Raw genomic sequence first — 14,920 nt, 5'->3', positions numbered from 1 at the left:
ACTATTATCTGTTTTTCAATAGGACAATGACCCAACACACCTCCAGGCTGTGTAAGGGCTATTTGAAAAATAAGGAGAGTGATGGAGTTCTGCATCAGATAACCTGGCCTCCACAATCACCCGACCTCAACCCAATTGAGATGGTTTGGGATGAGTTGGACCACAGAGTGAAGGAAAAGCAGCCAACAAGTGTCCAGCATATGTGGGAACTCCTTCAAGACTGTTGGAAAAGTATTCCAGGTGAAGCGAAGCTGGTTGAGAGAATCCAAAGAGTATGCAAAGCTGTCATCAAGGCAAAGGGTGGCTACTTATATTTGTATGTGTTTAACACATGATTACATGTGTGTTATTTCATAGTTGATGTCTTCACTGTTAATATACAATGTATAAAATAGTACAAATAAAGAAAAACCATTGAATGAGTAGGTGTGTCCAAACTTTTAAATGGTACTGTATATGTAGGTAGGGGTAAAATGACTCTACATAGATACAGTGCCTTGCAAAAGTATTCACCCCTCTTGGCGTTTTTCCTATTTTCTTGCATTACTACCTGTAATTTAAAATGATTTTCATTTGGACAAAATAGATGAAGTGAAATGAAAAAAATTACTAAATTCAAAAATTTCAAACAAATTACAAACGGAAAAGTGGTGCGTGCATATGTATTCATCCCCTTGCTATGAAGCCCCTAAATAAGATCTGGTGCAAACAATTACCTTCAGAAGTCACATAATTAATTAAATAGATTGCACACAGGTGGACTATAAGTGTCACATGATCTCAGTATATACAGTTGAAGTCTGAAGTTTACATACATTTAGGTTGGAGTCATTAAAACTCATTTTTCAACCACTCCACACAATTCTCGTTAACAAACTATAGTTTTGGCAAGTCGTTTAGGACATCTTCTCTGTGCATGACACAATAAATGTTTCCAACAATTGTTAACAGACAGATTATTTCACTTATAATTCACTGTATCACAATTCCAGTGGGTCAGAAGTTTACATACACTAAGTTGACTGTGCCTTCAAACAGCTTGGAAAATTCCAGATTTTTTTTCATGGCTTTAGAAGCTTCTGAAAGGCTAATTGACATAATTTGAGTCAATTGGAGGAGTACCTGTGGATATATTTCAAGGCCTACCTTCAAACTCAGTGCCTCTTTGCTTGACATCATGGGAAAGTCAAAAGAAATCAGCCAAGACCTCAGAAAAAAAACTTCTGACCCACTGGGAATGTGATGAAAGAAATAAAAGCTGAAATAAATCATGCTCTACTATTATTCTGACATTTCACTTTAAAAAAATAAATAAAGTGGTTACCCTACCTGACCTAAGAAAGGGGAATTTTTACTAGAATACAATGTCAGGAATTGTGAAAAACTGAGTTTAAATGTTTCCGACTTCAATTGTATACACCTGTTCTCAAAGGCCCCAGAGTCTGCAACACCACTAAGCAAGGGGCACCACCAAGCAAGGGGCATCATGAAGACCAAGGAGCTCTCCAAACAGGTCAGGGACAAAGTTGTGGAGAAGTACAGATCAGGGTTGGGATATAAAAAAATATCACAAACTTTGAACATCCCACAGAGCACCATCAATTCCATAATTAAAATGTTTAAAGAATATGGCACCAAAACGAACCTGCCAAGAGCGGGCCGCCCACCAAAACTCATGGACCAGGCAAGGAGGGCATTAATCAGAGAGGCAACAAAGAGACCAAAGATAACCCTGAAGGAGCTGCAAAGCTCCACAGCGGAGATTGGAGTATCTGTCCATAGGACCACTTTAAGCCGTACACTCCACAGTACTGGGCTTTACGGAAGAGTGGCCAGAAAAAAAGCCATTACTTAAAGAAATAAATAAGCAAACACGTTTGGTGTTCGCCAAAACATATGGAAGAAGGTACTCTGGTCAGATGAGACTAAAATTGAGCTGTTTGGCCATCAAGGAAAACACTAAGTCTGGCACAAACCCAACACCTTTCATCACCACAAGAACATCATCCCCACAGTGAAGCATGGTGGTGGCAGCATCATGCTGTGGGGATGTTTTTCATCGGCAGGGACTGGGAAACTGGTCAGAATTGAAGGAATCATGGATAGTGCTAAATACAGGGAAATTCTTGAGAGAAACCTGTTTCAGTCTTCCAGAGATTTGAGACTGGGACAGAGGTTCACCTTCCACTAGGACAATGACCCTAAGCATACTGCTAAAGCAACACTCGAGTGATTTAAGGGGAAACATTTAAATGTCTTGGAAAGGGCTAGTCAAAGCCCAGACCTCAATCAAATTGAGAATCTGTGGTATGACTTAAAGATTGCTGTGCACCAGCGGAACACATCCAACTTGAAGGAGCTGGAGCAGTTTTGCCTTGAAGAGTGAGCAAAAATCCCAGTGGCTAGATGTGCCAAGCTTATAGAGACATATCCCAAGAGACTTGCAGCTGTAATTGCTGCAAAAGGTGGCTCTACAAAGTATTGACTTTGGGGGGGTGAACAGTTATGCATGCTCAAGTTTTTTTTTTTTCTATTTATTGTTTGTTTCACAAGAAAAAATATTTTGCATCTTCAAAGTGGTAGGCATGTTATGTAAATCAAATGATACAACCTCACAAAAAAATCTATTTTAATTCCAGGTTGTAAGGCAACAAAATAGGAAAAATGCCAAGGGGGTGAATACTTTCACAAGGCACTGTAATAAACAGAGAGTAGCAGCAGTGTAAAAAAAAGGGGGGGGGGATCAATTCAAATAGACTGGGTAGCCATCAGATCACGCTTTACCATTTGGCAGTACGAAGGATGAATCTGGGTTTGGCGGATGCCAGGAGAACGCTACCTGCCCCAATGCATAGTGCCAACTTTACAGTTTGGTGAAGGAGGAATAATGGTCTAGGGCTTTTTCATGGTTCAGGCTAGGTCCCTTAGTTCCAGTGAAGGGAAATCTTAACTCTTCAACATACAATGACATTATACACAATTCTGTGCTTCCAACTTTGTGGCAACAGTTTGGGGAAGGCCCTTTCCTGTTCCAGCATGACAATGCCCCTGTGCACAAAGTGAGGTGCGTACAGAAATGGTTTGTGGAGATCGGAGTGGAAGAACTTGACTGACCTGCACAGAGCCCTGACCTCAACTCCTTCAAAAACCTTTGGGATGGATTGGAACGCCGACTGCGAGTCAGGCCTAATCGCCCAACATCAGTGCCCGACCTCACTAATACCCGTGGCTGAATGAAAGCAAGTCCCCGCATCAATGTTCCAACTTTTAGTGGAAAGCCTTCCCAGAAGAGTGAAGGCTGTTATAGCAGCAAAGGGGGGACCAACTCCATATTAATGCCCATTATTTTGGAATTAGATTTTCGACGAGCATGTGTCTACATACTTTGGTCATGTGGTGTATTTCTGTGCACATCCAACACACTGAAAAGGATGTAGATGTTTGATTATACCATTACAACCTAGTCCATTGGACCAATTGCCATTACATAATAGCTGGTCCATATCTTCTATGCCAAATGGCCCCTTTTGAAGTCATAGACTTCCGCTGTGATTACATTTAGTTCCTGGTTCTTTCATTTGACCAGAATATAATTTCCCCCCAAGCAACATCAAAGTATGGATACTTCAAAGTAGAATAAGGGACTGCCACTTTGACTCCTCAAATGGGTCTTTTGATCAGCTTCTGAAAACCCCAATACAATAAGAGAAAATGCACCAGATAAGAGGATTTGACTGCCATATGATTAATGTAGTCATCCTTACAGTTATCAGATAAGCACAGCATGGACTAATCCATTAATATGAGGAGGCATTCAAAGTCAGTGTAATGGCAGGGGAACTGTTGCAGCACCACAGCTCTGTCAATTCATTTTTGAATGGGGCCTAAAAGTTCCAGAAGCTTAATGGTGTACGAAGGCATACGCATACAAGCCAGGAGGATCAGCAGTAGTCCCAAGTGATTACTTTTGGAGCTCTTGTAATCAACATCCAAGACAACAAATTGCATTAATGTGCTGAGACTCTGAATATTCATGCAGTGATTATTAACCAGTCATAATCTTCATCAAAACCAACCCTATTTTTTATTATCCAAGCAATATTTGTGACATCATAAAAATAAGAATACAACCATAAAGAGTGATCATACTTACTGTCAAATAAGGAAAATCAATCGAACCCAAATCATGTTCTTGTTTAGGTATTTCCATTAAATTAAGGTGAGGCACCACAGGCTAAAATGACAGTTTTGAAATTCAGGAGTATTTTGGTCATTTTCAATATTAGTACTTCCAAAAGTTACAATCAAAAATGTCAGCTTGATGTATCTAGTAGCAGTCAAACGTTTGGACACACCAACTCATTCCAGGATTTAAGTGTTGCGGTTAATTTCTGTATTATCAAATAAGGAGAGGCAAACTTATCACACAAGTCAGAGATATACTTAAACTAAATATTTATTCACTTATTAATAAAGAAAGCATGTCACATCACACACAAGTGAATGATGTGAGTGCATTACAATATGGCTGGTCGACAAACCACTCTTAGATGATTTGTTGAGGCCCCGACACAAAGGATACAAAGATATTTTATAGCAAAGTCTACATGACAAACAACAGACGTGTGGAATGGGCCACAAGGTTAGGATTCGTATGAAATAAATGAATAATTCACAGCAGACAGTAACTGCTCTAAATACTGTTCTCTTTGTGTCGAAACCAGGGTCTGGCCCCCAAAACAAGGTTCCTCTCATAATTATACATACCCGAGCCATCTCTACCCTATTGTCACGTTCCTGACCAGTTTTCTGTTAATTTTGTATGTGTTTAGTTGGTCAGGGCGTGAGTTGGGGTGGGCATTCTATGTTTTGTGTTTCTATGTTTAGGTCAGGTGTAATTAGCCTTATATGGTTCTCAATCAGGGACAGGTGTTTGACGTTTCCTCTGATTGAGAACCATATAAAGGTAGGCTGTTCACACTGTTTGTTTGTGGGTGATTGTCTTCCGTGTCTGTGTATGTTGCACCATACGGGACTGTTTCGGTTTGTTCGTTCGTTTGTTGTAGTCTGTACCTGTTCGTGCGTTCTTCGTGTTATATGTAAGTTCTCATGTTTTAGGTCAGTCTACGTTCGTTTGTTATTTTGTAGTTTGTTGAAGTGTTTTCGGGTTTCGTCTTTTCTTTAATAAACTTCATTATGTCCAATTATCACGCTGCGCTTTGGTCCAATCCCTACTCCTCCTCTTCTTCCGAAGAGGAGGAGGACACCCGTTACAGAATCACCCACCAAACAAGGATCAAGCAGCGTGAGAGGAACCAACAACAGCGGCAAAGAAACCAGGACTCGTGGACTTGGGAGGAAATATTGGACGGAAAGGGACCCTGGGCTCAACCAGGAGAATATCGCCGCCCCAAAGCTGAGCTGGAGGCAGCGAAAGCTGAGAGACGGCGATATGAGGAGGCAGCACGGAAACAAGGCTGGAAGCCCGCAAGTCAAACCCAAAAATTTCTTGGGGGGGGGGGGGCTCTCGGGGAATGTAGTTGGGTCAGTCAGGAGACTTGAGCCAACTCCTCCTGCTTTACATAAGGAGCCGGTGAGGGCGGATTTGGAGGTGAGTGACGCAGAGACAGTAAAGGAGTTAATGGAGAAATTGGAGGAGAAAGATATGAGGGATGTACTGGTTTGGTGCATGAGGCACGGCATCCGTCCGAATGAACGTGTTGGTGAGTTAATGTCACTGGGAACAGCTCTCCATACTCGTCCTGAGGTGCGTGCTAGCCGTCTGGTTAAGACAGTGCCTACACCACGCACCAAGCCTCCTGTGCGTCTCCAGAGTCCTGTGCGTCCTGTTACTGCTCCACGCACTCTCCCTGTGGTGCGTGTCTCCAGCCCAGTGCCTCCAGTTCCGGCACCACGCATCAAGCCTCCTGTGCGTCTCCAGAGCCCTGTACGCACTGTTCCTTCTCCCCGTACTCGCCCTGATGTGCGTGCCCTCAGCCCGGTACCACCAGTGCCGGTACCACGCACCAGGCCTATAGTACGCCTTGAGAGTCCAGTGTGCCCTGTTGCTGCTCCCCGCACTAGCCTGAAGGTGCGTGTCTTTAGCCCGGTACCTCCAGTTCCGGGACCACGCACCAGGCCTACAGTGCGTCTCAGCCGGCCAGAGTCTGCCGTCTGCCCAGCGGCGCCTGAACTGCCCGTCTGCCCAGCGGCGCCTGAACTGCCCGTCTGCCCAACGGCGCCTGAACTGCCCGTCTGCCCAACGGCGCCTGAACTGCCCGTCTGCCCAACGCCGTCTGAACTGTCCGTCTGCCAAGCGCCGCATGAACTGCCCGTCTGTACTGAGCCTTCAAAGCCGCCCGTCTGTACTGAGCCTGCAAAGCCGCCCGTCTGTACTGAGCCTGCAAAGCCGCCCGTCTGCCATGAACCTTCAGAGCCGTCCGCCAGACAGGAGCCGCTAGAGCCTTCCGCCAGACAGGAGCCGCTAGAGCCTTCCGCCAGACAGGAGCCGCTAGAGCCTTCCGCCAGACAGGAGCCGCTAGAGCCTTCCGCCAGACAGGATCAGCCAGAGCCTTCCGCCAGACAGGATCAGCCAGAGCCTTCTGCCAGACAGGATCAGCCAGAGCCTTCCGCCAGACAGGATCAGCCAGAGCCTTCCGCCAGACAGGATCAGCCAGAGCCTTCCGCCAGACAGGATCAGCCAGAGCCTTCCGCCAGACAGGATCAGCCAGAGCCTTCCGCCAGACAGGATCAGCCAGAGCCGTCAGCGAGCCATGACCAGCCAGAGCCGTCATCCAGCCATGACCAGCCAGAGCCGTCATCCAGCCATGACCAGCCAGAGCCGTCATCCAGCCATGACCAGCCAGTGCCGTCATCCAGCCATGACCAGCCAGAGCCGTCATCCAGCCATGACCAGCCAGAGCCGTCATCCAGCCAGGATCCGCCAGAGCCGTCTTCCAGCCATGACCCGCCAGAGCCGTCATCCAGCCATGACCAGCCAGAGCCGTCATCCAGCCAGGATCCGCCAGAGCCGTCATCCAGCCATGACCAGTCAGAGCCGTCATCCGCCAGAGCCAGCCAGCCAGGATCCGCCAGAGCCAGCCAGCCAGGATCCGCCAGAGCCAGCCAGCCAGGATCCGCCAGAGCCAGCCAGCCAGGATCCGCCAGAGCCAGCCAGCCAGGAGCTGCCGTCCCTCAGTCCGGAGCTGCCGTCCCTCAGTCCGGAGCTGCCGTCCCTCAGTCCGGAGCTGCCGTCCCTCAGTCCGGAGCTGCCCCTTATCCCGGTGCTGCTCCTTATCTTGGTGATGCCCCTTAGTCTGGTGATGCCCCTTAGTCCGGTGCTGCCCCTTATCCCGGTGATGCCCCTTATCCCGGTGATGCCCCTTAATTTAGGTGGGTTTATTTGGAGGGTGGTCATTGAGAGGGGGATACGAAAGCGGGGATTGACTATGGTGGGATGGGGACCACGCCCAGAGCCTGAGCCGCCACCGTGGACAGATGCCCACCCAGACCCTCCCCTAGACTTTTGGTGGTGCGTCCGGAGTTCGCACCTTGAGGGGGGGGTTCTGTCACGTTCCTGACCTGTTTTCTGTTAATTTTGTATGTGTTTAGTTGGTCAGGGCGTGAGTTGGGGTGGGCATTCTATGTTTTGTGTTTCTATGTTTAGGTCAGGTGTAATTAGCCTTATATGGTTCTCAAATCAGGGACAGGTGTTTGACGTTTCCTCTGATTGAGAACCATATAAAGGTAGGCTGTTCACACTGTTTGTTTGTGGGTGATTGTCTTCCGTGTCTGTGTATGTTGCACCATACGGGACTGTTTCGGTTTGTTCGTTCGTTTGTTGTAGTCTGTACCTGTTCGTGCGTTCTTCGTGTTATATGTAAGTTCTCATGTTTTAGGTCAGTCTACGTTCGTTTGTTATTTTGTAGTTTGTTGAAGTGTTTTCGGGTTTCGTCTTTTCTTTAATAAACTTCATTATGTCCAATTATCACGCTGCGCTTTGGTCCAATCCCTACTCCTCCTCTTCATCCGAAGAGGAGGAGGACACCCGTTACACCTATCTCCCGGCACACAAACACCAACTCATGCTATGGAATGCAGTCTTTTCTGTTTTTCACCAAAGGCATCGTAAATCCACTGTCAGCATTAAGCCCCAGAGGCCTAACTCAGAAGACCCCGCACAGATGAGTGTTCTAAGAACCATATTCTATTCCACAAAACAACCATTTGATGCAATAACAGTATTATAACATAATCTTGTAATTTTGCTCTCACATATGTCAAGGGGTATGAGTACTTTCTGAAGGCACTGTATATAATTTTAAAGCCCATTTCATAGAGAAATTTACAAACTGGACTCTATGTAGTAACTTACTTTAAAGAGGTCGTGATTGAGTCAACATAGGTGTTTGGCGATTGGTAGGCTAAATTAATTGTACCTTTCGTTAACTGCTATTTCCTGAAAGTAAGACCCTTCCCATATGCTAACACATTTTTCTCAGCTTCAGAAGCATCAGAAGCATCTGTATTCACCACATTGTGTGTGGTTATCCTTAGATATATGCTCCAGATTTGTATAGAGGGAATTGTTGATATGTTGTCAAATGTTCATTCCACATAACATTTTCTTTGGAAATATGTGCTAAAAATGCAGTTTAGTATTTTACAGATTTAAATATGAAAGAAGTATATATCCACAATCTAGTCAATGCAAGTCCGGTCCTGGAGTGTCTCAACAGAGTGAAACGAAAATAGTTAGGCTGACATCATCCAGTTTCCAGAAAAATAGATTTGGGGTATATGCAAATATGTGCATATTTAATGAGTGGTACCTCATTTGCATATTTTAATACAATATTTGAGAAGTTGTAGCTAATACAAAAAAGTATTATATTTCTGTCTATATTCAACTAGTAAAGTTAATTGTGATATGATTAAGGGGGGGGGGGGATTTGTATATTAGGGTGTGGTGCCTCGCCTTAAGTTACTTTCAACAAACCATAAACAACAGTGCACGAAGCCATTCCTGTCCATTAGTGTCAGGTATGTGAGAGTGTTTCCTGTAAAGTGAACTCACCTAATGGGGTTATGTGTCTCCAGGAGATGGTGGGATCTGGTTTCCCACTGGCTGTGCAGATGAGTGACACGTTGCTGCCCTCGTTTACCGTGATGTCAGAGGAAATGTCATAGATCTTGGGGGGAACTGCAAAGCAAAAGAAACATAAAAGAAACGAGATTACCATTTTTGAATCTTTGACCCACAGTGCACCCTCTCACTCACTTCTTTGCGATTGAACAGTCAGCAAAAAAATAACATTTAAACTGATATACACAGAGTTGGGGGAGTAACGGATTACATGGAATCCGTTACGTTACCAGCAAAAATATTGTAATCAGATTACAGATACTTTTGAAAAACTAGATGACCATTTAGAGGATTCATTTTAAAATCAGAAAGGATGTTTGAGAAATAAAAAAAAACTTTGACACTTCTCTGTTTCCTCAATGACATTCAAATCAGCATTGAAAAAAAGGTGAAAGGTTAAGTTGTGTTTGAAGGATCGCGGGAAAGAGCAGGAATAGGCTTTTGTAGGCTACAGTCCAAGCTATGTCTTCCAATGGTGTGACTGCTGTCAGCATCCAAAGATGATCCAATTTGAATAAACGCTTGGAGGTAAGGCTGACAGCAGTGGTGTAGTCTACGGCGATACGGATATCACTTATCATTGATATCTACATAGTGCTATAATTTGAATCACACTGCCGCTCACTCATTTAGCTATTTGCGCCTTATGGATTGTGGTTGTGGTGTATGGCTGTTCACAAATATACATGTGTATTTGAACCCAAATACCATAATTACTCTCCGGGGAAGTGGGTATCACTTCCTTGGAATTCTTTTTAAATTGGCATATATTAAAACCGTGAGTGAAGAAATTAAAACTCTTGACACCGTTGAGAGAGCCGCAGAAATAACGATAATAGAAAAGGTAGCAAAGCCATAGAGGCACTAAAAGAAACGCAAGAGCATTCTACTAATTTTGCTCGAATATGGGAAAAAATCTAATCGTGGATAAAATTGGTCAGCATTTCCCTGCTGACAGAAGAAGAAGACAGGTGGATTAGGTGAGGGGTGGGGTCAGTTCCACTTAAGGGAGTAATCAGGGTTGGTATCTGGTTACCTTCTTTCCTGTGGAGCCATAAACTGTAAGGAGGAGTGTCTTAAGTAGGATGCATATAAACTGTGATGTCTGAAATGTTTAGCGGTCTGATTTCAGCTGTACAGAACCTTTGGGAAAGATTAAACTTGGTTAAAGCTTCTCTAGTGTCCGTGAGTTATTTACTCTGAGAATTAAAACCTAACAATACTGATTATGTGCCACATAAAAAACAATTACTAATATCACATATAGCTCTGATATGGGGTGTTTAACCTTTATTAAAAAAAAATGTCATTCGAGCCCTGAATGCTGATTGTCTGAAAGCCGTGGTATATCAGGGTACCACGGGTATGACACTTTTTACTGTTCTAATTACATTGGTTACCAGGTTATAATAAAAATAAATCACCTTGGGGTCTGTGGTATATGGCCAGTATACCACGGCAAAGGGCTGTATCCAGCCACTCCGTGTTGCGTCGTTGGAACTCTAAAAAAGTTTATTTCCTTCCTCGCTTCCTTGGAATAATCACTGATCTGGCATTACTGTATTGACAAAAAATGTGTACTGAAACCTATACCAACTGTGTTAGATCAGTGACTACTACAAGGAATGGAGGAACGAAGGATGCAGTTTACATGCCACTCAGTGTGTTGTTCAGTGGAATTCGTGTTGTGGAAATGGCTTTCTGATCAATAGATTTGGATCCAAATGGGAATAAAGTAGCACACCTTTTGTTTTACGACAGTCTTTTTGAGGCTCTGCTGAATCAATTATTGCTTGTCTGACTTATGTTTACTTGATGTTGCTCCCACTGTTGACACGTCTCCTTAACGTCGGATAGCACAAATGGAAAATGTTGAGTTTGTCTGCTGATCCTATCTCAACCTTTGCAGGAACCAAGACCCTTTCGCAGATGTGGCAAAGGGGTCCCAGCTGTTTCAACAGAGATGTCGGGAGACAGTTTGTTGTGGAATCAATGTCACAGGTGTGACTATTTTGCATGTTTAACAATAAAACATTCTTATTGAATGATTAATGCAACATGCGATTTTCAAATTGTGTATTTACACCCTCTTGTATTTGTGTCCCACGCGGCCGACCACAGGAAGTGATACGGTCCAGAGGCATGGTGGATCATTGCTTATGACTAAAATGTTTGACGGGAGCACATGGCAAATGGACTTTGTGATGTAAGTCTGAGGAAAGACGGACAACTGCCTGCTGCCCTGCATCGCTGTGCCCCATAGTGTTTTGGTTTGGTTTTATATGTTTGTCAGATTTTAATTAGCATTGTTTTTAAGTTAAAAGTAAAGAGAAAATAGAATACGCAAATGAAGCTTTCTAACTGAATTGTGAAAACAAACTGAGAATGCATTGAAACTTGATTACTGAAACGGTGACGATTGAAAACAATGCCTTATAAAAAAAAATATGTTGAAAAGTGTCCTTCTTGTTGTCTGCCTCTGCTTCACTCTGCCTGCTCAACCCAGACCTAACCTGTCACTTTTCCACCTTGTGACACCAATCAACACAATGACATCGCAGACATGATTTGATCTGTACCTTGGATGGTGACCAAATTGATCATGTCCCTACTTACAAATATCTGGGCATTTGGATAGATGAAAAGCTGTCTATCAAAAAACATATGAGTTAACCAAAAAGCTGAGAATAAAAATTGCCTTCTATAAAAAAAAATAGGTCATGCCCCATAACTAAATAGTAGAAAGCAGATCATTCAGTCGACATTTCTTCCAGTCTTGGACTATGGCGACATCATCTACATGATGATGCCACTTCATTAAAGACATGCTCCGGTACTTTGGTGACTAAGAAAGTATTTTTTAAACGTCCCACTTTGGCCTGGATGTGTCAATGTGCAGAATTAGTCTTATCTCAATTAGCCTCGAAATCCCTAGTCTGAAAGCGTCTGTTTTCTTGAAGCTGTGCTGCGCCATTTTCCCTACATGGGCCAGCCCCCTAGAAATTATCGTTCTAGCCAATGAGCTTCAGCCCTCTGCATTTGAGTGACAGCTAGCAAGACGCCTGCCCAGCGTTCTCCAATGAGGTTGCTGGGTAGGCCCAACCGCTGAGTGAGTGAGTGCGAGCGAGAGAGAGCACGTTTGGCTCATGAGTGCTACTTTCAGAACTACTGGCTAAAAGTATACAAAAGTACCGGAGAATTTAACAAAAGTCGTTAGATGCAGTTTACCATAGTGTACTTAATTTTATCACAGGTGAAAGTTTTTGCACTCATCACTGTTTTCTCTATTAGAAACTAGTATGGCCCCTTGCTCCTCTCCTCCCCTACGGGTGCTGGATCGCGCTTCTGCTTGCTCAGCATTTTGTGGCCACGGCCTGTCCTTCCTCCCTCCTTCCCGTCCCTCACTTCCTGCTGAATGCGGAACGAGGAAGAGCTCAGTTTTGTTTGTTTGGAAAGTTTGTTGTTTGAAAGTGAACCTACGCTGTTAGCTACCATGACAAAGACCAAAGCTGGCGGGAGTACCGTTGAGGACAGTGGTGTCTCTCTATCACACATGAAGGATCTTTTAAACAAAAAAAAGAGACCTACAAGCAGTTGTTACAACAACAACAAAATAGCTTCAAGTGTTTTGTCCAAATACTTGTGGATTCTACTAACAAAAGAATGGACGGCCTGATTAGAGAGGTCCAGGACATGAAGAACAGTTTGCAGTTCTCACAGGGTCAGCTAGATGAGTTGAAACTGGAGAACGGCAAGATGACAAAAATCTGTAAGTCATTGAGAGAGGACATCAGTTCTGTGTGTGAATCCATGACAATAATGCCGGATAAATCTCGAGGGACAATCAATGTGGAACAACATGGTTGTGGACGGAATGCGGAACAACATGGTTGTGGACGGAATTGCAGAATCTCCACATGAGACCTGTACGGAGTCTGAGGACAAAGTGAGGGAAATGGATCTCCGAGAAATTGAAGACGGACCACAGGAGGATTGAGGTGGAGCGCACCCACGGGACTGGAAAACCCACCACCGGCCCAGGTGACAGACCCAGGCCAATAGTGGTCAAGTTCCTGAGGTTCAAGGACAAGGTAGCTGTTCTGAAAACAGCCAAGAACTTTGAGAGGAACTTATATCTTCCTCAACGAGGACTATCCTGAAGCTGTGTGCCAGAAGAGGAAAGAACTGATCCCAGCCATGAAAGCTGCCAGAGCAGTGGGGACATTGCTTACATCTGCTATGACAGGCTCACTGTCCACCCTCCCTCCCAGAAGCCTGGAAGGGATGAGAGAGCCAAGCTTATGCGTTCGTAGCTTCAACCCCACAGCACACACCCACACAAAAATCTATATATTTTTGCTCTTTTCAGTATTATGTCTATCTCTGATAAGCTACCCAGGAAAGGGCTGAAAATAGCACATACTAATACTAATACTACTAATATGTAGCCTTAGAAATAAGGTTCATGAACTCAATAACAAGCTAACATCAGATAACATTCATATATTAGCCATTTCTGAGACTCACTTAGATAATTAATTTGATAATACAGCAGTAGCAATAAAAGGATATAACATCTATAGAAGAGACATAAATACTTATGGGGGAGGTGTTGCTGTATATATTCAGAGCCATATCCATGTAATGCTTAGAGAAGGTCTCTTGTCAAGTGTTATTGAAGTGTTGTGGTTGCAGGTTCACTTGGCACATCTAAAGTATTTTCTTTTGGGGTGTTGCTATAGGCCACCAAGTGCTAACAGTCAGTATCTAAATAATATTTGTGAATGCTTGATAGTGTATGGTATGTAAAAAGAGAAGTGTACTTTCTTGGGGACCTGAATATTGACTGGTTTTCATCAAGCTGTCCGCTCAAGAGGAAGCTTCTTACTGTAACCAGTGCCTGTAATCTCAACCTACCAGGGTGTTTACAAACACTACAGGAACAAGATCATCAACATGTATCGATCACATTTTTACTAATACTGTAGAACATTGTTTTAAAGCTGTATCCGTACCCATTGGATGCAGTGATCACAGTATAGTGGCTATATCTATTTTAGCCAAAGTTCCAACAGCTGGGCCTAAAATAGTGTATAAGAGAGCATACGAAAGACATTGCTGTGACTCTTATGTGGATGATGTTAAACATATTTGTTGGTCTGATGTGATTAATGAGGAGCATCCAGACACTGCACTTGATGTATTTATGAAATTGCTTCTTTCAATTATTGATAAACACGCACCTATTAAGAAACTGACTGTTAGAACAGTTAAGGCACCATGGATTGATGAGGAATTGAAAAACCGTATGGTTGAAAGAGATGGGGCAAAAGGAGTGGCTAATAAGTCTGGCTGCACATCTGACTGGCTTACTGCAAATTGAAAAATTATGTGACTAAACTAAACAAAAAGAAGAAGAAACTGTATTATGAAGCCAAGATAAATGATATAAAGAATGATGGAAAAAGCTTTGGAGTATTTTAAATGAAATTATTGGCAGAAAGACACATTCAAGTCCATCTTTCATTGAATCAGATGGCTTATTCATCATGAGACCATTTGATGTTGCCAATTATTTTAATTATTTTTCATTGGAAAAGTGGGCAAATTTAGGCAGGAAATGCCAACAACAAAGAGTGAGCAATTGTATTCATGCATTAAAAAAATTATGAAAGAAAAGCATTGCAAGTTTCAATTTTGTAAAGTTAGTGTGAGAGAGGTGGAAACATTGTTATCGATCAACAATGACAAACCTCCTGGCATTGACAACTTAGA

The 14,920-nt window shown here is 43.4% G+C and overlaps 1 protein-coding gene across 5 annotated transcripts in view; it reads right to left on the bottom strand.

The window, feature by feature from the left end:
* negr1 (neuronal growth regulator 1) overlaps positions 1-14,920 on the bottom strand; it is a 390,601-nt gene that overhangs the window by 201,251 nt on the left and 174,430 nt on the right. For all 5 annotated transcript variants that reach the window (XM_039002065.1, XM_039002066.1, XM_039002068.1 and 2 more), the window contains exon 3: positions 9,077-9,202. In XM_039002065.1, coding sequence (XP_038857993.1) covers positions 9,077-9,202 — 126 coding nt within the window. The remainder of the gene's footprint in view (positions 1-9,076; positions 9,203-14,920) is intronic.

The sequence above is a fragment of the Salvelinus namaycush genome, chromosome 10, assembly GCF_016432855.1.
Source record: "Salvelinus namaycush isolate Seneca chromosome 10, SaNama_1.0, whole genome shotgun sequence".
In the NCBI taxonomy this organism is placed as follows: domain Eukaryota; kingdom Metazoa; phylum Chordata; class Actinopteri; order Salmoniformes; family Salmonidae; genus Salvelinus; species Salvelinus namaycush.
Note: the sequence above shows the minus strand (reverse complement) of the source record. Positions and strands in the feature narration are given on the sequence as shown.